Source organism: Trichosurus vulpecula, chromosome 1 (assembly GCF_011100635.1).
Source record: "Trichosurus vulpecula isolate mTriVul1 chromosome 1, mTriVul1.pri, whole genome shotgun sequence".
Taxonomy (NCBI): Eukaryota; Metazoa; Chordata; class Mammalia; order Diprotodontia; family Phalangeridae; genus Trichosurus; species Trichosurus vulpecula.
In genome coordinates this window covers 361,414,166-361,437,788 of record NC_050573.1, presented here as the reverse complement: position 1 = coordinate 361,437,788, position 23,623 = coordinate 361,414,166, and the positions used below count along the sequence as shown (strand labels likewise).

The following is a 23,623-nucleotide window of genomic DNA, read 5'->3' as shown; positions in this document are numbered from 1 at the left end:
ATATAAGCAAGGGAGTATTATAGAAATAAAGTCTAGTCCTTAAGAGATTTCAGTCAGCTTTTGTATGAGCAGTGGACCCTCTACCTTGCCAATCTCTGCTGGAATGGAATCAGCCCCAGGCACATTGCCACATGAGAAGAGCCTAATGACCTTCAAAACCTTCTTCAGTTGGAAGTGTGGCTAGAGAGGCATTAACTTCAACCTGAGGTGTATGGTCAATGGCTTCAGCTCTGGTTGATGATGGTCTGTTGAGAACATTAAGGACGTGTTCCAATCCCTCCAGGAGCTGTCCTTATCACAGATCAGTGTGGCTCTATCAGCACTGAAAATTCAACCAGTTCCATTTGAATTGTCTTAAAAATATTCTGAAGATCACCTGGCAAGATAAGGTACTGGCACTTGTCCTTTTAATCAAGCTAAATTGCCAAACATTCAAACTCTGCTGCACAGAGCACAACTCTGATGGCATGGCCACACTGTTCAAGGGCCAAATGTATGTTTGCTTAAATGACTATTTTACAGAGAACTCACACAAGGCAAGCACTCACGTGGAGGTCAGAAAAAAGCTACAAGAACACTCAATGTCTCTCTGAAGAACTTTGAAGTAGATTGTGAGAGAGGACCACCCAGCATGGTGTGTCCACATCAAAGAAGGCACTGTGCTCTATGAGCAAAGCATGATTGCATTAGCTCAAAAGAAATTCAAGACATGCAAATTTAGAGACATCTCCCTCCCAAATAGTCGCACAGACTGTGCTGGAACCTTCCAAGCTAGTATTGTTCTGATCATCCACAATTGGACATACTGTACAGTGACCCTGACATCAGGATGTCATTTTAGGCCTCCTCAAGCACAAAAGACAACAACAAATGAGTCCTTAGAATAGCAAATAATTATCTAATCACAGTGAATTTAACCATCAACAAAATAAAAGTTTGTTGAATGAGGAAACTGTAAATTATAGTTTGTTGCAAACTGAAAGGGATTTTGGAGGTCATCTTCCAACCTCTTAATTTATAGGAAAGTGAGGTCTCAGGAGGTCGAGTGACCTACCCAAGGTCACACAACTAGTGATAAACAAAGCTAGGATTAGAATATCCAACAGTCTTGCATTTGGGGTAGTCTTCTGACTCTGAGGCCAGTATTTATTCCATTTTATGCCCCACTACCTCTCCTTCAATTTGGAAATATATGGCTTGTGCAAATATTTACTTTTTGTAGACAGTGCCAATCAACTGCAACTGTATTTAACTTATTTTTCAGTTTAAAAAAATTAGAAAATGTTATGACTTCAGAAGTATTGGTGATAATGAAGTATTTTACCAGAGAGGTGATGGGCTAGAAGGGCAGAATGAGACATACATTTTCAAGTATGGCTAATAGGTTGATTTGAAGTGTTTGACTACTCTTATTTATTATAGTGAGGGGTTCTATTGGGTAAGGATGGGAGCTGAGTTAGTGGAAAGTGATAGAGATACAAAAAAGATTAATAAAACAAAAATACACAGCAGAAATCAAAAAGAGGTTCAGAAAGGAACACAATAAGGATCATTTTATTATGTGTTAAATTTAATATATGCTTTATATATGTAATATTATATATAATTACAAATTATATATTCAAAATTTAAAATCTTTTCATTCTTTATGTATTGGAAATTTTGTATTGATGATTGTTCAGTTGATAATAAAAGAAAACTTTAAATGAAATTTCAAAATGATTACTAATATCACTTTTCTCATTCCAGAATTCTGCACCTCAGTCCATTCACAGCATTCTGCTTCTGGTGGATAAAGAATCAGCATTCAGGCCTGACAAGGATACAGCAATGCAGGTAAAATTAAGAAGTGGTTTTAGATTTTTAGCACTGTGCATAAACTCAAAATAATATGTAATGTTCGGATATTTGTTTGTGCAGAGAAAAATAAGGCATATAGTAAAAAAAGGTTCTAAAAACTTAGCTTTTTGTTTCTTGAAAAGAAACCCCACTTAATTCTAATGCTTTCCCTCTTTAATTTTTTTCTGTTTATCCTGTATATAGCTATTTGTACCTATTTGTCAGCTTGTTGTCTTCCCCCTTGGGTTGTAAGCTCTTTGAGGGCAGGGACTATCTTTTGTCTCTTTTTTGTCTCCTCCTAGCACTTAGCCAGTGCCTAGCACATAGTAGGCACTTAATAAATGTTTATTGACTGAGAAATGGACCTAACTTTTCTCAAAAGTAAGTTTATTTATCTTGTTTCTCAAATATAATCTTCCTTTTTCCATTAAGACAAGCTTGAGGTTATTTTCCAGTTGTGATGATAAAAACTGAGAACTGACATTCACCTAATCTTCACTGACATTAGATGCAGTTTGGCAGACAAAAACACATCTTATATTAAAATACAGATAGGTCATTTAAGCTTGAACAGGGTAAATGGGAAGCAGACATAACAGAACAAAGACAAGTCTCACTTGGTTTAATAGACTAAATTCAAATTGTTCTTGCCCTTCTTGAATTAAAATCCGAGTCAGTTTAGAAAGAAAATTGTAAAATCATTTATGTATCATTCAAGTCACTCAGTGAAAAGAATCCTATTTTTTATTATTCAAATTGTTGATCATTAGTATAGAAAGCAACAAAATCTTCAAACAATAGTTTATATTTATTTAAAGCAAAAGGAGTCAAGAGTATAGGAACTTTTGTTCTATTGTACCATTTATTTGTTTTCATTGATTTCATTGAATTATTAAAATATGAGAGCCTAACTGTAATAATTTTATAAGTCCTAGAAATTAATCTAAGGAGCTGTGTGGATGCGATACCAAATAAACTATTTGAAAAGTGGAAATTTCTATTAATGAACAGGTAGTTTCATCTTACTCTATACCACAATATGCCATGGCCTATGTCACTCATAGGCCTCATGTCCTTACTGACTTGGCTGCAATGACAATTTAACATCTACCTGGAAGCTTAGCTCTACTCCAGACTCAGAATTAAGCTTTGCCCCAGGAAGGGACCACATGAGGAAGTCTTTGTGAGAAGTTCATACCATAGGAGATTGAAATGAGAATACTACATGTCGGTCTTGCTGCTCATCATTGCCTAGACCTTAGCATCCCAGTTCCCCAGTGGCTGGATTTCCTGTCATATTCCCCAGGGTCAGTGTCTTCATCACCTGTTTTTGTTTCCCTCATACTAACTGCATGCCTCCTTAGACATGTAGCAGTTTCCTGTAAGTGGAGATTTTCATTGATCATCTTCCTTACCTCAGATAGCCAGCTTATATCTTACATTCTGTTTAGAATTTGGTCAACAGCGTGCATAGATCATTGATCTTTTCTTCATTGGCCTGATGTCCCTTTTCTGGTGTACTTTTTGGACTCATTTCTCCTTGTGACCTTCTCTAGAATAATACACCTTATCTGGGCTATCTGGTGTTACACACTTTCTAGGTCTGCCTAGACTTCTGGTGCTGGTCTTCCCCAATCAAGCCAGCACTGCTCAAGTCCCAGTTGTGGCAAAGCCGTTTGACTGGTTATTTTTCACCAAGTTGAATCGAATGATTGTTTTTGCCATCATGCAGATATGGCAAAGTTAGGTCATGATGGCATAGACAATTGGGAAGTAGAAATGACTCCACGTTGAATGGTAGCATATCTTTTCTATCTTTATAGTTCTTTTTCCTGTCAGAGATGCTAGAATATGTTGGTGCCTGACAAAACAGTGGCTCCATAGCCAGCTGTTTGTAACAGCAACAGCTGCTCAGCAGTCAAAGGCAGTGCCCAGCTGCTTTTGCTAAGAGAGGCTCGGTGGTCTTTACTACTTTTTTAGCCACAGCCCACCAGCCCCAGAAGGAACAATGCACCCTACTGGTGCATCAAGTGAATAGCATGCTCCCACACTGACACTTCTGTAGTATCTGGGAAGGAGATACAGGCATCCTAAAGTAAAGATATAGCTGTCATTGCTGTCTCCCTGACATTGTGATGGGATCAGAAGAGGTTAAGAGGGTAGTAGTCCATGGTGGATCAAAGTCACAAAGTCCTGTCCTTCAGGGATCTTCTTGGCTGCCACCTCAGCTCAACTCTTCCTGGACCACAGTGGTCCTCTATGCCTTGTCTTCATACCTTCTTTCTCCCCTTTCTCAATTTCTGCCACTGAATTGGGGAGGAGATTCCACCAAAGTGTTCCCAAGTATCACAGCAACAGAGATGATGAGGAGCACCCAGACCCTGGCCCCATCCAGAGTGGATATATTGTGGAAGATCTTTCTTCTTCTATATTCTTGTCTTTTTCCTTTTCTCACTACTATTTTCCCTTTCATTTTTCTCTTTCTTTTTTTTAATCTTTAATTCCCTTTTCCTCCCTCCTTCCTTTTTTCTCTTTCTCTCCCTTTCCTTAACACATCATGTTCATCTGTTCACTCTTATCTAATTTCTCTTTTCTGTTCTAGAGTACCTCTTACCTTCTCTGCTCCACCTGTCATTTTCTTTTTTCTTTTCCTTCCTCTTTTTTTGCCACTTCTTCTGTCCCTTTGCTTTTCCTCCCCTTTTCTATTCTCTTCTTTTTCTCTCCCTCTCTTTTTCTTTTTTCCTTTCACTCTCCCCATTCTCATCTCCTTCACTTCTCTGTTCCTGTTCTTCCTTCTTCCTCCATATACTTCTCCTTCTCCTTTCTGTCTTAATTGTTGTATTCCAATTCATGCGGTATTCAAAGGTTTACCCTGACTCTATCACTAGGAAAGCAAAACCTCAACCAATTATTTCCAGACTTCTAACCCTCAATCTCCAAGCATTCTATGATGCAGGAAGTTTAGAATTCCAAAGGCACTCTGCAGAATTCAAATATTAGGAAGCAGTTCATCAGGGTGACATTCTCCACTAATTCTTGAATCCGTGAGAGCAAAGCCAGGGAAGGCATTTGGTCAGTCTTGGGACCCATAGGAGCACGGAACGATTAATGCTGCACAATAAAAACAATACAGAACTGAAAGGTGTGCCTGGATCTTCTCAAACCCAGGGCCTTGGAGTGGCAGCAAGCCTCTTGGGTATAATCTATTCCTCACCCGATTCCCTTCTCCCCAGTAGCTGGATTCATGGCAATAATAAAGATCTTTAAACAACTTTTCCTCAGCAGTATGAGGTTCTGACCTCCTTGAAGGCCCTGCATAAGCTCATCGACAGCACGCAGCTGACGGCAGAGTTTGATGGGACCTTTCCCTACAATCATAGTGACTGGATCCGTTTCCGAAGGGTAAGTAAGGCAGGATGGCTCAACACTCCCTTCCCTTGTTTTTTCCTTTTCTGAGTGTACACATAGCTCTATTATTCTACCCATTATTTTATAGAGTTATTCGTTCATTCATTCACTCGCACAATAAGCATTTATTAAGCGTCTACTATGTGCCAAACAACATGTTAGGTGCTAGAGATACAAAGACATGGCAGCCACCAAGGAACTTACATGGTGAGGAAAATGTTTTGCAAACCTTAGAGTTCTATGTAAATGTGAACTATTCTTCTTGTCATCATGCATTCAAGTAAGTGTACTACAAGGTGGAATGGAGGTAGCATGCCACAGTGTAGAGAGGTGGCCTCCAAGCAAAGAAGATGTGTTTAAGGCCAGTTCTGATGTATACTAGCTGTGTGACTCTGGGTGAGTCACTCAATGTTCTAGATATTCTCTAAGACTATAAATAGCAGAGAAGGTGCCAACCTTAATTGGTAGATAGAAAGTCTTCATCTGGGAATTTCTTATACAGATGAAATCATAGGGACTACTCCTAACCCTAACTCTAACGAGGTAGAATGTGGTAAACAAAGGAGATATACAGTCAACGTCCTATAAGAAAACATAAAGAGGGAGAGATCACTTCTACCCAAGGGGAATAAGGCACCAACCCTCTCGATTCTCTCTCTGCAATCTCTGTCACATCTGACTCTTCTTCTCTAATTACATATCTATCACCCTGGGAGGATGGGAGACAGAGGACGTGATTGCTACCTTCTGGTATCTGCTGGGCAGTCACATAGAAAGATCGCTGCTTTATTGTGGCAGAGGGGCTTGTGTAGCCCAACTAAACTATGAGCTGAGCCATGCAGGGTTACCCAAGACTGACAGGTCATGGTGGAGAGTTCCAACAAAAGACAATCCACTGGAGAAGAAAATGGCAAATCACTCCTGTATCTTTGCCAAGAAAACCCCAGGGACAGTATTTAAATGCTAAAAGCTATGGCATTGTAAGATGAACCCCTCAGGTCGAAAGAGGGCCTGGCATGCTCTGGTCCCCAGGGTCATGGAGAGTCAGACATGACTGAATAACAAGCAACACCTAGAAATAGGGATTTGATTGCTTCTTTTTGCTCCCAGAGGGCAAGACCAAGACCAATGAATAAAAGTTTCAGAGATGGGTTTAGACCTGACGTAAAGAAAATCTTCCTAATAATATTTAGAGAAGAAATAGACTACCTTGGGAGAGTGAGTTACCCATCATGAGATTTATTGACCATAAGTTGAATGAATACTTGGAGATGATGTGGAGGGAATTCTTCATCAAGTTTAGCTTAGATTGTCTCTGGAGTCCTGAGATTCTGTGATTTTGTGTGATGTAGCAATGGCCCTGGAGTCAAAAAGGCTTGGTTGAAGCCCTACCTTGACAGCTATTAGCTGTGTGACCCTGGACAAGTCACTTAATCTCTCAGTGCCTCAGGTAACTCTAAAATTATAAGTTGGTGGGAGCATGCTAATCTATAATGGTAGGAGAAGTTCCCTATTCGAAACATCCTACAATGATAAAATCATACGTCCACTAAAAAAAAAAGGAAAAAATATACGTGGCCTATCTCTTTCCTATCCTGTAAAGTCCATAAAGTTGGTTGTGGTGCCTTACCTAGCTATGCTCCATGAATGTGTCTTACTTAAAGTTTGTATCTCTCCCAGGGTTAAGCACAATGTTCTCGCACACAGTCAGTACTTAGCATTTGTCAAATTGATTTAATTTGAACTGATTTTATAACTGAAAATGACACTTTAACCCTACAAAACCCAGACTGTTCATCTGAAGTCTCATCTCTTACTTTCCATCTCTCCCTCCTCACAAAACATGGCAGAAATTGGAACCATTTGCTACAAACTGCAAAGAAGCCATTACTTTTCTGCAGAATTCTGTCTGTTCCCTAAACACCAACAGGACTCTAAGTACAGTACAAGTAAGTGGTTGTTTATTTTATTTAGAAAGATGATAAGCTTTTGGTTCTAAAAGCAAAGAGACATATTCATTAAAGTATAAGTTCTTGGGGAACAGGATAGTTTTAGAAACCAATGTTTATCAGAAATGGCGTGTCCAGCTTTTAGTTCCCTTGCTTACCTGCAGCAATTGTCTTCAACATGTGTTTGGTTTGTGAACATCTCAAGTGGTAGAACAATTTCTGCAAGAAGCTTACTACATCTGTTTCTACCACTTAGTATACCTCTTCCAACTCACCACCCCCATGAAAGTAACCTTCCCAAAAAGAAGGCACTATTTTTGAAGATGTTTCAAGGAAATGCATCATTTCTTGGGAGACAGAACCCATATTGTCCTCCCTTATCCTATCACTTGTGACGGGACCCCTCCTTATCTGCTTGCTGATAAGAATACATATTCCCCCAACACCAAAGCACTGGTTGGGGCTTCTAACACATGAGTCTGGACTCTGTTATCCTTTTAAACGTAGTTGTAGTATGGCTTTGTCCATTTATAAAATCCCCTATACATTATAAAGATAAGTAATTTTACCATTTACAAATTCACCAACATTTCCTAGCAAAATATGGATCACAAGAAAATTGAATAATCTGAATCTAAATCCTGTTATCATCTTGCCTTTTCCTTTAATCTGCTACTTATGTATATATTGGGCAGCTAGATGAAACAGTGGATAGAGTACTAGACCTGGCATCAGGAACACTCATCTTCATGAATTCAAATATGGCCTCAAATACTTACCAGCTATGTGACCCTGGACAAGTCACTAAACCCTTTTTTGCCTCAGTTTCTTTATCTGTAAAATGAGCTGGAGAAGGAAATGGCAAACCACTCCAGTATCTCTGCCAAGAAAACTTCAAATAGGGTCATGAAGAGTCAGACTCAATCGAAAATGACTGAACAGCAATGTATATAGTGGTTTATGTCTCACACGATAAATGAACCTGACTTTCACTACAGATGTATTCCAGAGAAGTTTCATATAAAATGAATTTTTAATAAAATCACTTGAATGCCTCCCCCAAAGGAGATCACATTTTTTCCTAATGAAAAGCTTTTGATTTCCTTGTAATCTTAGATTAGTCACTTGGCATGAGATCATATAAGTAACTAACTAGGAGATGCCAATAGTGCAAGTTCCCTATGTGGGAGGGGCCAGGGAAAAGCAGCAAAGGATTTTGAAAAATGGAACAGGTTGGAGGATAGACTGATAAGTCCTCAGAACAATGCACAACACAGCACCTTTCATGTGGAGACTGCCTAGGAATTAACACAGCCCCATGGACTAGGAGAGCATACCAGATTGGGGTCAGAAAACCTGGTTCTAGTCAATCCTGGGTCTACCCAAAAGTAGATGGAGGACCTTGGATAAGTCACTTTTCTAGACTCCAGTTTCCTTGTCTGTAAAATGGGAGAAGGGACTGAGCTAGTTCCATCTCTCTGAGCCCTTCTAACTCTAAAGTTCTCTGATTCTGTGTCCAGCAAGGCAAGGGTGGAGGGTATTGGAAGCAGCGCTGGAGTTGAGAGAGGATGAAGGAACTTGGGTTCATGATGGGCAGGGCTCCACTCACCTCTTTCTCCTGAGCCCACAGGATTTGTTCTGCCTAACTCTCCTTCTACCACTATCACCTATCACTTCTGAATAGGGTTTCTCTCTGAGAAAAAAAATGTGCCTCATAGAAAGTTTTATAAGGGTTTCTTGTCATTTTTCACCCCCAAAAAATATCTTATTAACAGAGAAGACAAAAATGGTCTCCTTCCCTTTTTTTCCCTTCCCTTCAATACCAAAAGAAAATATGAAGTCTCACAAATATAGGCTAAAAATGGATTAAATAAAGATTCATCTTTATTTCAGTGGAAATCTACACTCAAGCTATCATAGGCACTGGTCCCTGAAATTCTGATGAGTAAGGACAAGGAACAAGGGTTGATAAGAGCAGTGCTGGGGTTGGAAAAGTGTACAGTGAAGTGAAAAGAGGGTGAAGAGGGTAACAGCTGAGGGCAGAGGAAAAGGGAAGGAGGAGAGAAGAAAAAGGAGACTTCCTGTGGCCGCTCCTTGGCCCTAAGCCAATGACCAAGCTTCCTTGTCAACCCTACAAAAAGGTGAAAATAAAATATTAATCTATGTGCATAGTAGTTTGATATTTTTGTGATTTTATTATTACAATAAAATTGTGTTTCTTGCAGCACTTTAATATTTGGCAGGGAGGAGGGCATAATGGAAAGAACCAGACTGGACTTGGAGCCAGGAAGGACTGAGTTCAAATCCTTCCTCAGACACTTACTGGCTGCATGACCCTGGGCACATTCTCTGCCTCAGTTTCCTCATTTGTAAAACATGATGATAATAATAGCACTTACCATCCAGATTTGTTGTGAGTCAAACAAGATAATATCTTCTTTACAAAGTTTATGAGCCTTGGGGTATTAAATATATATTACCAATTTATTTATTATTTTATCCATGCATCAGTTTTGTCCTGCCTTCTTCAAAGGGTCATTTGTCCCTTTTCCAAATAAGGCATAAAACAATCAATTGTCAAGCCCAATATCAGGGACAGAACCAGAAGGGATTAAAATATTATTTTTTTCTTTTTAAAAAATCTACTTAAGTTTAAACTTTTTGTAGAAAGAAAATTTGTATGAAGGGAAATTTAAGTTCAAATATGTTAAGATAACTCTCTTGTTTCTAGTTTGCATTAGTAGAAGGAGCCTTCTCACTGGGAGTTTCTTATACACAAAAGAAATCACAGGTTCAGATTTTTTTTAAAACCCCAATTTTTTATAGAGATTAGAGCTTCTATTTTTATGATATTAGACGTAGTAACAGGGACTAGATCTATGATTTCATTGACATAGAGAAAACTACTTCTAACAAGATCAGTAGGAACCTTCTTTTCAACTTTGAGACTTAGTTGCCTACAGTTCTAAAAGGTTAAGTAATTGCCCAAGGTCTCACAGCCATTATATAAGTCAGAGGCAGAACTGGAATCTGGGTCTTTTGGTTTCAGAGTCAGCCCTTTATCCACTACTCCACTCTGCCTCTCCTTTATACTATCAGAGGCAATATAGTAATTTAAAGTCTATGGGCTTTAGTTGCACCATCAGTAAATGCCAGGAGATGGACCAAATGTTTTGTTTTTTTGAGGTCTGTTTCAGTTCTAAAAACATTGGAACATTGTTTTTAGAACAATGATCCAATGACTAGTAATGGATTAATTATAAAAATAAATCCATAGCCAGTGTCATTACCATCAAAAATGCTACAAGAAACCAAACGTGGAGTGCATTCAGGGACAGCAAAGGGTCTGGAGACCAAAAATTAAGTATCACTGATCAATAGCTATGGGGTTAGCCAATCCCCTCTATTCTATTCTTCATTTTTCTTTTCAAGATCCATAAGGGCTTTGAAATTTTTATTTTTATTTGTTAACTTAACATTCATCCACCCCCTTTATTATTCATAAGCCTCAATTCCAGGCCATTTCTTCCTGTAGGGTGATACTGGGATTTCTTTACCTGCACTGGCTCTGCTAAAACTAAAATCAATGAACCAATAAACATTTATTAAGCACTTGCCACATGTCAGGCACTATCCTAAGTGCTGAGGATACAAAAAGAAGACAATCCCTCCCCTCAAGCAGCTTCCAGCCTAATGGGGGAAGAAACAACATCCAAACAAATACATCTGAGTATGGGATAAGCAGGAAATAGGTAACAGAAGGAAGGCACTGAAATTAAGAGGGGTTACCTTCCTCCTATGTGATAGTTGCTGTGGCATGGTGTTTGTCACTCAGATTCTTAGACAAGAAGCACCTGAGTCTTAGATATTGGTTCATACTTCAAGGCACTATCCACTAATACATTATGTAATCTTTCTAAAAATATACATCTCTTTTTTTTCCTTCCCCATAGGAGGTGGTAGAACTAATCAACAAACATAAGACAATGATGAAGCTTGTTCTGGAAGATGTCCTTCTGGTAACTCTCCGCTTAGAAGGTGGCACAGTCCTGGCCAGGCTCCGGAAAGAAGACTTCTGTGTGACTGAAGATTACAGGTAAGTGGATGCTTTCAAAGCAACATTGGGTGGTAGCCAAAATTTCATGTTAATCAAGAATGAAAATTTGCAAGAACGGTACTTATCATCATGCACTCAGGCATACATGGCTGTTAGAAACTGTTTTCCAAAAAGAGCAATTGTGAGAGATGCAACCCAAACCTCTCCTCCCCTTGAAGCCACAATCTCCATGAATTGGCAGGGCCAGTCCTCATCTGCATCTGCCTATGTAAAACAAAAACAGGGCAATTTTATTTAAATACTCAAATGGAAGAAAAATGAAAACTCCTCATATTTGCCATAGAGTCAGAGGCCCTGTTTGATCATGAATGAATTCTCCTTTGTTATCCAATATTCTAACTCGATTTCATCTTGGGAAACTCCATTCCACCTACCTAAATTCCTTTTGCCATTTCAATTAGACACGGAATTCAGCTTTGCTCCATGCTGCTCAACAGTCATTGTTTCTCTTCCAAAGAGACTGAATTTCAGGATGGGTGATTTTCCTTCATACACATGCACATATATATGAGAGTGAAAGGCTCATTGTTCAGCCATGGCTTTGTGTGCAAGCATCATGTACTGGCTTTCAAGCATGACTTAGTTTACAAAATTTAGGACTTGTATTATTCTGAGTCATCATTGCACTGGCATATTCCAACACTCTCTTCCCAGAAATATTCAAAGAAGCTGTTTGTCTTTGTGACAGGCCTGTCTGAATAGTGTTATGCACTGACTGCTATTGTCTTTTCTTCATCAGAGATGCTATGGAAGCTATAACCAGACTATATAACCAAGTAGATGAAGAGGTCCATAGGCTAGTCCTCTCATCGAATAAGTGCCTTCAGCAGCTGGAGAACCTGCAGGAATTAAGGAAGCTTGAGGAGGGGTGTAACCAGGTCAGTACTCTTTCTGAGACAGAAAAAATGAGGCATCCAAGCCTCTGGCTTTCAATCCACCCATCTACATCCTTGCCGAGCAACTATAATTTGAAAGAAAAAAATGAAAGAATAGTTGATAAACTAATATTTGCTTTTAAAACATTTTATTTTGGCTGATTTGTTGCGCCCAGACTTCCAGCCCTGATCACCAAGGGAATTACTCCTAAAATTATCACTTTTCTCTGAGGATCTAATCTAGCTCTAAGGTTCCCTTCATCCTTTATGTTTTCCGTTGTACCACTATCTCTGAGCATCTGGTAAGCTATCACCCCTCCTTCTTGAAGGCAGCTATTTGCTGAAGATTGGAAAGATTACCTTGCTATTTCTCATAATAGACTAAGTAACATTGGGCTGAAAGGTTTGCTACTAAAATTTTTTAAAATCCCACGATTTTAGATTCTAATTGCTGATGTATCAGGCATCACATGGAGGGGAGATAAGATGGCTGAGTGTGTTAAACTCAGGACAGTCTGGGTGTTTGTCATCCTTTGTAAAGGGAGTTCAGTTCTACCTTTCCCAGAGAACAGTAAAGCCTACAGTTATTGAGCAGCTTAATGAACATTCCTATGGCATCTATAACATCTCTTGTCATTTTGGACTAGACTTGTGATTTCCTCAGTGTAGGGAACTTCCAATGAGGAAACACCCCCTACTAATGCAGTTAAAGCACCTGCTTGACGACTTAAATTCTTAGGGAATACCTGAGGGTGCTAAGATGTTAAGCAACTTGCCTTTGTTCATACATTTATTAAGTGTCAGACACAGGACTGGAACCCAAATTTCTATCCATCGTGTCACACTTCCTCCCATGACATCCACACATTCCAAACCTGAAAGTTTTGAATCCATTTAATAGGTTACTCCAAGGTCTCCTTTCTAAACAATGGAACTTGTAGATTTGAGCCAAAGCTGATTTCTTGTGCTTTGAGCACTTGTGTAAATCAAAATGAAGAACGCAAACTCATCAGTGCATATTTTGTTGATTCAATAACTTTTGTTTTTCACTTGACCCTGTTAGGAAACGTAGTATTCATTTCTTAAAAGAACAGGTCTAATTCGTCATACAATTTGGTTTTGATTGTTGCATATCTAGTCAAGACTTAATTAACAGAAATTAAAAATACCTATTTGCATATAAATGATGATCTCATTCCACTATGAAACAAGAAGGACTATTTCCTAAGAGAGAGAGACTGACTCACCCACATGAGATTACTAGATTCTTCTGAGGTACCATGATGCGTGACTTTTTCCAAGGAATAAAAATAGGCCTCATTTTATCATACCTTGCTATGTTGTTTGGGCTGAGGTCCTACATGCACTTAAAAAGTTGTTTTAATCTTCTTTTCCTACTTAGATTAAATTGTGGTTTGAAAATGAGCGAGAAAAATATCTTGGCCCTTTGGAGCTACTTTCTCTGGAGAATGTGAAGAAAAAGCAAGAAGAATTTCGAGTATTTGGTGACATGGTGATGGTAGGTGTTATGGAATGGGTCATTCCCATTGTGGTCCTCACAAGTGCTCTTTTCTACCATTATCATGCTTCTGTTATATTTTGATATCCCCACATAGGTCTTTAAGTAGAAATCTGATTTGCATGTACCTCTAAGAAGTAATTCAATCTTGTTTTTTCCTGGAAGACAGAAATGCACTTAATTCTATTATTAGTACCACAATATCTGTTAGATACATATGTAGATAAAGTGGTATTAGGATGTTTAAGTGGTATGTTTATATTCATCAAATTTTACCTATTATCTATTATAGTAACTAAATGCCTTAGGCACAAAGTCTATTTTATTTCTTATAGACAAGGGGAAAACGGGCGTCAGAGATATGAATACAAACCACCGCAAACAACATCTCTCTGATTTCATCAATCACTCAACATTGATTAAGTGCCTATTAAGTGCTAGACCTTATTACAAAGATATCAGTTAAAAAGTCTCTGCCTTCAAAGAACAGTTATCCACATATAAATATATGCAAAATATATCTGAAATAAATACAAGGTAATTTGGGGGAGCCACTATAAGCTGGAGGTGGGAGAGGTGGGATCAGGAAAGCCCTCTTTCCCAGAGGTGGATTTCAGCTGTGCTTTGAAGGAAGCCAGGTAGAAGTGAGGAAGAAGTATATTCCAGGCATAAAGGACATCTGAGCAAGGCAGGAAGACCAGAGATGGAATATCATATGTAAGGAATAGCAAGAAAGGCCAATTTCTAGCAATAGTGTTTTGTATAGATTGGATGGATGAGAAAGGTCCAGGATGATGAGGATTGAAACAGGAGCCACTGGATTTGACAAGTGGTCATTGTTTACCTTTGGGATAAATGGTAGAAGATCCCAGAACAAGAGTTGGGGGAACATAACTGTAGTGGCTTGGGCCACAAGAGTTGTAGTCATTTGTCCTATTGAGAATAAAAGTAATAAATTCCAGGATTTGGCATTAGCTAACATTTGGTTCTTAATGATGGTTAGGAGGCTATTGAAAAAAAGTTGTTTTTTTAACATTGCGATTCTGATGTTTTTTAGAGAATTTTGAGCTGGAAGGAATCTTAGTTCCTATAATCCAGCCCCTTCATTTTATAGTTGAAGAAACTGAAGTCCAAAGAGATTAAGAGACTTCCCCAAGTTAACTCAGAAAGTCAGGTGCAGAGCTGAGATTTGAATCCAATATGTGCAATGACAAATGTAGCATTGTTTCTGCTGTACAGTATCACTCCTCTACTTCCTTAGTGGACACTGATTGTGTTGGAGTGGGTAAAAAGCTATCCTCCACATCAAGGATGATCTAGCTTCAAGCCCTGCCTTTGATGCATACTGACTATATGGGCAGTTCATTTAAACTCCCAGTAACCCTGGCAACTCTTGAAGATTACAATTTGTGGAGAGGGTGCCAATCTGAATTGGTCAAGGAAGTCTCTACCAATTAATAGAGGATTTCTCTACACTAATGAAATCACAGGTCCAGTTTTGTTTTGGTTTGTTTTTTAAAGAGCTGGTAATGGAGGCATTTGTGAAACCTGCGGTGGTAGGAAAGGAAAGAAACAAGTATAAAAGCATTGTAGAGGTGGCATTCATGGACTTGGCCACACAATTGAAAGTGGGAGGTGACAGAGGGAGAAAAGTCAAACACCAATATTTCAAAAATGAGAATGATGCATTCTGGTGGAAAGATTCATTAGCTGGTGGGGAATGTGGCAATAGAGTGCAAGAGAAAAGTTAGGACTGGAGATATAGATATAGAAGTCAGTTCCTTAAATGAAATAGTTAAAGATGTGAGAATAAATGAAATTGCCTGGGAAGAGAAAAGGTCTAAAGAAAGAACCTTAGGGAACCATACCCCCACCTTAAAGAACTAGAAAGATAAAGAGGATCCAGGGAAGGAGATTGAAAGAAGGGGTTAGAGATATAGGAAGATTAGTAGAATGTATGGTCATAGAAGCCAATGTATCCAGAAGGAGTGGGTGGGTGGGTGGTTTTTCAACAGTTTTAAGAGCTTCCAAGAAGTCGAGGGATAACAAGCACTAAAAAGAGGATATTAGATTTAGCAAGAAGCCACTGATTATCTTGGAGGAAAGTAGTATCTGTCCAGGATTGAATGGGAGGAAATGCACTGTGGCATCTTAGGTCACAATAATACTTTTCTTGTTTAGCCTATTGAGAACAAAAGTAATAAATTCCACAGTTTGACTCTAGCTGATGTTTTGTTCTTAATGCTACAGCAATATTGTAGGAAAGGACTACAGTTGGTGAAAGATAATAACTCACCAAACATGGAAGAAAAAATTCAGAACTTCAAAAGATACCTGAATGACATCATCAGTCAAACAGAGAGAAGGAAAGGGGAGCTGGAGAAGATGGCCAATCTCTACGAATTTTATGAAACGGTAAGAAAATCAGTAGCCCCTGAAAATGTGACAGAAATGACTTTTTTGGCAGCATATTTTTTAACTTGATAAAACATAGCTCCTCACAAAGTCCTACTCTAGATCCTGGTATGGTGCTTGAAAGTTATACCCACAGAGCCCAAGTTCTGTCTGGCTGTACAAAGTTAGAAAGGCTTCACATACAATCCCATTTGGATCTAGCTGACAATGGAGAGGCATGCCACCAGTATCTCGATCAATGTGTAATGAATTGTTTGGTCACAGCAATCCATGAAAAAAAGGAAAAAAACAAAATCATCCTCAGTCCTGTGCAGTCTCCTTCTGTTTCCACTAATTTGAAACCATCTATAAACACGAATTTAATTGTGTTTCATCTAAATACACTATCTTTGTCCAGTGACCAAGTTTGTATGTTGCTGAAGGAACTAAACCTGATTGGTATTTTTTATTTAGTATTTTATTTTTCCCCAATTACATGTAAAAAAAATTTTTAATTTTCATTTTTAAAACTTTGAGTTCCAAATTCTCTCTTCCTCTCTCCCCACTCCCCCCATTGAGAAAGCAAGCAATTCGATGTAGGCTATACATATGTAATCATGCAAAACACTTCTATAATAGTCGTGTTGTGAAAGAAAACATAGACAAAAATCTCAAGAAAAATAAAGTTTAAAAGTGTGCTTCAATCTGCATACAGACAGCATCACTTCTTTGTCTGGGAATGGATAGCATTTTTCATCATAGGTCCTTTAGAGCTGTCTTGGATCATTGTATTGCGAAGAATAGCTATGTCATTCACAGCTGATCATCTTACAGTATTGCTGTTACTTCATACATAGTACATTTCACTTTGCGTCAGCTCATGCAAGTCTTCCCAGGTTTCTCTGAGAGCATCCTGCTCATCATTTCCTTTTATAGTGCAGTAGTATTCGATCATAATCACATACCACAATTTGTTCAGCCATTCCCCAATTGATGGGCATACCCTCAATTTCCAGTTCTTTGCCCCCATAAAAAAGCTGTTATAAATATTTTTGTACATATAGGTCCTTTCCCTTTTTGCTTTTTTATCTCTTTTGTAAACCTTATCAATATTACCACAAAATGTTAAATGACGCAAACTTGTTTGGCCCACTGCTCCCTTTTCAAAGGAAAATTATTCAGTGCCCCCATGGAAATCTACTTTCTTTCACCCTTTTACAGTTATTTGAAATTTGCATCATTTCAAAAAAATACTGTCCCCACCCCAATCGTTCCAGTGCCCCCCAGGGGCCAGTATCACCCACTTTGGGAACTTGTGACTGAAGACATCTAGCATGTTGGGTGGATGTCTCTGGGCGGGGGGGGGGGTGGGAATTGTGAAAGAATATGGACAAGAATCAATCAAGATGAGAAGGCATAGATGGATTATGACTGATACCAAAAGAGGAGGTATCCCACACATCAGCAAGATTAAATAAAAAGGTATCTAAGTATTGATGTAGAGTTAAAATATAACCAGTCTCCCAACTTAAAAGAGATACTAATTTAGTCACAGGTAGAAATAATTTCTTCTTAGTGTCATGTTTTTAACTTTAGAAAGCATATGGAACTTTATGCCAACCTGTCCTGAATAAACGAATCTTTTTCTTTCTGTTAATGATCGAAGTCCTACAATTTCATTTATTGCCCCAAATCCCTTGGGTGGACAATATGTAGCTGCCAACTCATTTATCGCCCTTCTCCTCCCTGGACTGCTAATGCCAAAGTTTGCCTTGAAAAGAGATTCTCTTTAAGTAACAGAAACAGTGAGGAGTAAGAAAGTCCTGGCTTATGAGTCAGGTTCTAGCCCTGGCTCTCTTACCAAACCACAACCATAAGCAAGTCACTTAACCTTTCTTGGTCTTTGTTTTCTCATTTATATAATATGGGGTTTGGATTAGATGATTAGAGGACCGCTAGAGTCCCTTTCAGCTGGAAAGTTCTACAATTCTGAAACCATCCCCTTATTTTCATGCTCTCTGATCAATGCTCTCCACTATCAGGAACTGTTGGCCAATAGGGGGTGAGATAGTAAGTTCCCTATGGGCTCTGCAATAGCAAAGACCAGTTCACTGAGTACTTTCCTTAAATGGCTTATGTGGAAGTTATTGCTGAGAATTAGATGGTGAGTCCATTCATACTTTTTGCATTATATAAGTTCCTCGTTTGCCTGCCTTGCAAACTCAGGAATGCATAGAATAGTGTTGGCCTATTGGCCCACTTTACTTTGAAACATCTCAGAAAATAGGGATATTTCTTACTTTCTTGGAATTTACAGAAGCTCTGATTCATCCATACCTTCTTTTCTGGTGATGCAGGCAAACGGATGGATGCTCCATTGCAATGAGTACCTTGAACATCTCTCTCTGGAGACTAATTATTCTCCATCTGTGATAGAGTATTTAAAAAGCTACCACCAAGAAGCTACTAAAGTATCTGCCGAGAACTTCCACAAAGTGAATGAGATGGTGCTGGGCCTTGGTAGCAAGAAGGAACAGAAACAGTGGAACATTTTATGGCTGAAGTGTCAGCAGACCAAGCATCGTTTAGAAGAAGTCCTCTCCGAAGCCATCCGAGGTTCTGGCAGACAGTCTTTCACCCTGGAGGCTAGTCCAAAAGTGGAACATGAGTTTGTCATTGAAGGTCTGCGGAAACATGGTCAGTCTCCTGGACTTACTAACCTTGACAGTGGCCTCTGGGAAAATAATAGACTGCTGCTTCCCCAGCGAGCCAGCTTCTCTGGAATACAGGCTCTTTCAGAGCAAGAGGGGCCAAGTTCTGGCATGTTTTCTCCTCTTAGCACATCACCTTCACCAAGCCTTACTCCCCTGTTGGGGGGGCTCCCCAGGACTGGTCCTCTCTTGGAAGATATGGACAACATCTCTACTTGCTACTCAGAACCTATTCAGTCCCCAACCACCCGCCACAGGAAACACCCTTTCAAAAAGATAATGAAGAAGACACAAAGTTTTGAACTTCCTCAGCTGGACAGCAGCCCCAGCGAGCTGCACCGGCATGGATACACTGGCGTTTATATAAAAGGACTTGAGGTGGCCAGCAGCGTGGCCACTGAGAAAAAACATGGGCAAAGGCCAAATGTTAAAAGCCCTCTGGTCAGTAGGAACCGAAGTTTGTCATCCCCTTCCCGGATTCATCATACTGAGGAGGAAAGAAAGAGAGTAGGAAGGTGAGAAATGACCACCACTAATCCTCTGAATCTAGGGAGGAGAGGATTTTAGAAACACCCAAACTATAAATGTATCCATGCTTTTCTGCAAAGTAGAAACTGAGATGTTTAATTCCAGGCCTCCAAAATGTCCTGGCCAGGCTAAAAAGGACATGAGTTTGGTTTGAATCAACTGAGTATGTTCAGAAATATTTTCCTGATTTTTTTAAGACAGAGATCAGTGAAAATATTTCTTCTTTGTTTTTTTTTCCCTTGTGGTGTAGAGACCCACAAATGCTGGCACTGATTGATTGTCAATCGTACAGACATTGGACCAGAGTTGTTTTTCTGGTCCAGATGGAGAAAATACAGTAAGCAAACCAGCACCATAATTTGAAAATGAATTACAGTTTTAGAAAAACAAACTTATTTTTCTTTACTTCTAAGTGCCAAGAGGTGAGAATTTTGTGTACAATTTCTCTGTTCCACCACGTCTCTTGAAGGAGTGAATTGTGATTTGTCAAACTTTAAGGTGTTTGTAAAGAAACTGACTTACTGGAAAAAGGGTAAAGATAATTCACCAGTGGCTAAGAAATTTAGACCATAACTCCATATTCAACTTGAATTTCAGCTGTTACATCATAGTGTTTTCTTGTCTGAACCTCTTTATCAGCAGTTTAAATGTGGTTTGGGGTTTTGTTGGTTTTAAATTCCAAAGGAAGGTATTTTTCATTAGTGCTTAAAGTGGTACCTTAATCCAAAATGAGGATGATGAGGTCAGAGCAGTAATTATAGCAATAGGCCAACATTTTAGGATATCTGAATGGCAAAACACAAAACAAAAATACACGTGCACATACACACCTAAGATTGCTAAATGTGTATATAATTTTTTAAAAATAATAACTTGGTCATAAGCATTTATTAAGTACTTACTATACACTATACTAGGCACATGGGATGCAGGCAAAAATGCAAGAGTCTTTGCTCTCAGGGAGCTTATATTCTACAGGGGAAGAAATTTAAACCTAGAAGAATCTGCAAAATTAATTCAAGGTAATTTTGTGAGGAGGCATTATAGCAAGTTAAAGTATGCAAAGTACTTTCAGTTCAATGCATTGAGCCTTTATTGAGCATCTGCCATTTGCCAGACACTGTGTTTCCCTCCAACAACCTTATGAAGAAGGTATAAGCATTGTCCCATCATCATCCCGGTTCTCTTACGATCTCTCCCTAACTGCTAGTTTCTTCTCTGCTGCTTACAAACATGGCCAAGGCTACCTACTCTTTTTTCAAAACCTCATTGCATCCTAATGCCAGCTATCATCCTTCATCCCTCCTCCTCTGCTCACCTAAACTCATCGAAAAAGCTGCATAGTCGGGGCAGCTAAGTGGTGCAGTGAGTAGAGCACCAGCCCTGGAGTCAGGAGGACCTGAGTTCAAATCCAACCTCAGACACTTGACATACTAGCTGTGTGACCTTGGGCAAATCACTTAACCCCAATTGCCCTGCCTTCCCCCCTCCAAAAAACAAAACAAAAACAAAAAAGCTATGGATATTCAGTGCTTCTATCTCCTCTCACTCTCAGAATCCTCTCTGCAGTCCAGCCTCTGATTCATCATTCAACCAAAATTGTCCTCTCCAAGGTTACCAACGGTCTCTTAATTGTCCTAATTCCTTTCCTCAATCTTGCATCCTTCTTTGTTTATCCTGCTAGGTTAAATGTCTATCCTTACACAGAACATAAAAGCAAATAAGATTCAAGACATCTTTCTCTGTGAGGTCTTTAATATAAATATAATTATTTCCTGGGCTGTCTTACATCCCTAGTAACCTCTAATCTATTCTGAATTATCTCTGGTAATGAGAATAACTCAGATTATCAGGATCCACAGATAATCCCAAAACTCCCTTTTGATCAATTCTTGGTGTCTTCTCTTCTCCCCCTACAAAAGAAAAAGACACACACACTCATACATGCATGCACACACCCACTCACATTTCTCCTCTCTTACTCTTTACCAGAGGTTTCAAGGAGTACTGAAATTGCTAAGAGAGAGGCCAATATAAGGTGGACAAATAGGAGAATCCAAAAGCCTGATTCATCATGAATTTGATAATTAGGCCCTGAATCAATGAGTGAACTGCACTTAACTTTTTTGGGAGTAGAGGCAGAAAGGGAAAGCTTGAGGTTAGGGTGCCATGGACCTGAGCTTTGTGTGTGGACCAGGCATTTTTGGTTACCATCCTTTACTCAGGACCATCTCTGAATTAGTCTGCACCCTTTGAGGAGGGCATTATTTTTGACAGGAATTTGCCCTATAGGGAATAAATAGGCTACTTCAAAGATACGTTGGCTTTTTTGCTTTATGCAAAGCACAGATTTGGGGGGAATAGGTTCAGGAATTTTGCATTGAGTAGAAATATATGGACTGCAATAGGAATTGTGGAAGGAAGTCACACTTGTGGGGAAACACCCATACTTAGAGGAAACTCAGTCCTTCCTCAAAATCAGAGATAGGTGAACACTTTTCATTTCAAAAATCAAAAAGAAAAAATCGGAAATATTGCTTTCAGATAGGTATGTGGACTATTGACTTAACTAAAATGTTTTTATCCAAAAGCCCCATGCTTTTTAAAAAGAAGACACTTTGCTCAAGTCTCCCTTACAACAACTTAGTCTGACAAGCCTGGCACCCAGATACTGATGATAGAATTGTTGAAGCAGGGCATGCCTTATTTCATTTTAGTGCTTCATTAACATCCTTACGGTAAGTCAAAATTTCTAAAATTAGCAATTCTGTACAGTGGAATTCAGGGGAGACAAACTCAGGAATGGTCAGGAATGCAATCATTACATACTCCCCTTCATTCCTGGCTTTTATTCCCTCATCTAATTAAATTATTATTTTGAGCTCAATCAGAGTAACTGTGACAGAAAAATGAAAGGCATAAACAAAACATTAAAACAAATTAAAATAAATCACCAGACCACTGCCCCCTCAAGAAAAAAAAGATTACTATTTTAGCAATCTAGATAAAATTAGGATTGAATTGTAACAAACAAAAGACATAAAAAGGAGCTCATTCTCAATATTCCACCCTACTTCCTCTTCTCCCTCATTGCTCCCACAGCAACCCATTTTAATTTAAGAACAAAAATCAGTGGTTCCGTACAAGTGTTTGCTTCCCCCCTACCAGTAGTAGTAATGGCACAGTACTTCTAAAACTGACCATAAAAATCTAATTCTTGTTCAGCAGAGGAAATCCTTACTGCTCACACAGCAGTTTCTTTCTTTGTTGGCCTGCTGGATAAAGTTAATTTGGTAGCACAGATACCTGCCAGATATGTGTTTCAGCTGCCCTGACCAGCTCCTCATAGCCCAGTGGTGCTATTAATAATTTGTCATATCTGAATCTGTTTAAACAATTCACATTATTTAAAAAAAACAACCCACTGTCCAATTGAGTGAGCAAGCCAAAACCAGCTATCCAGCTACGCTATAAATCAAATATCATCAGACTTTCTTATTGTGGATATCATTTCTGTCATTAGGTAGTCGATACTTACTTCGTCACATTGTGTAAATGATAGCAAGTCAACATCTATCCCCACCACTTCTTACCAACTTGCTCCCCTACTGAATTATTGCAGGTACTACTGAGCATTTCAGAAGGCTTTTAGTTTAACAGCATCGTAGAAAAGGGTCCAGATAAGTGCTTAATTTGTTTGTTTTTTAAAGGATTGTACATGGCTATGAAACAAGCTGTCACTTTTTTGTGTACCTTGTGTCTTCATTCAGCTCTCCTCTTGAAAGTATGGTTGAATGTTGATTTAAGCCAAAGGGCACAGAAGCTAAATCTGTTAGGGGCATAATTTTAAAGTAATGGCACTCTGATTTCTCCACACAACCAGAACACCGCATCTCATATCCCATAGACTTGGCCTGTTAGTTAGTGTGCCTTCTATTTATGTTCCAGGGTTTCTTGATGAGTTTTATAGTTTGAAGACCCACTTTATGAATTCATGCAGGGGTCTGGTGAAGTGAGTCATACTAACCAAACTTGTACAAAATTTATAAACCAGAAAGCCAAGGTGTTCAACTTTGAGAACTGCAACTGGACAATATAGTCTCTCACCAGCAAGGATACCTAAACTGAGGAAATGAAATAAAAATCAGTAGATGATTTCCTGAATACAGAAACGCAGCAAACATAATTGTGGATTTAGAATTAGAAGAGCCCTTAAAAGTCACGCAGTCATAGATACAGAGCTAGAAGAGATCTCAGAGGCCACAGAGGCCAGTGTCCTTATT

General features: G+C 39.0%; 1 protein-coding gene across 1 annotated transcript in view; it reads left to right on the top strand.

Moving 5' to 3' along the window:
- PLEKHG4B (pleckstrin homology and RhoGEF domain containing G4B) overlaps positions 1–23,623 on the top strand; it is a 210,244-nt gene that overhangs the window by 149,035 nt on the left and 37,586 nt on the right. Inside the window, exons 7-14 of the mRNA XM_036765907.1 lie at positions 1,750–1,836; positions 5,122–5,241; positions 7,098–7,196; positions 11,150–11,292; positions 12,053–12,191; positions 13,591–13,707; positions 15,958–16,122; positions 18,459–19,327. Coding sequence (XP_036621802.1) covers positions 1,750–1,836; positions 5,122–5,241; positions 7,098–7,196; positions 11,150–11,292; positions 12,053–12,191; positions 13,591–13,707; positions 15,958–16,122; positions 18,459–19,327 — 1,739 coding nt within the window. The remainder of the gene's footprint in view (positions 1–1,749; positions 1,837–5,121; positions 5,242–7,097; positions 7,197–11,149; positions 11,293–12,052; positions 12,192–13,590; positions 13,708–15,957; positions 16,123–18,458; positions 19,328–23,623) is intronic.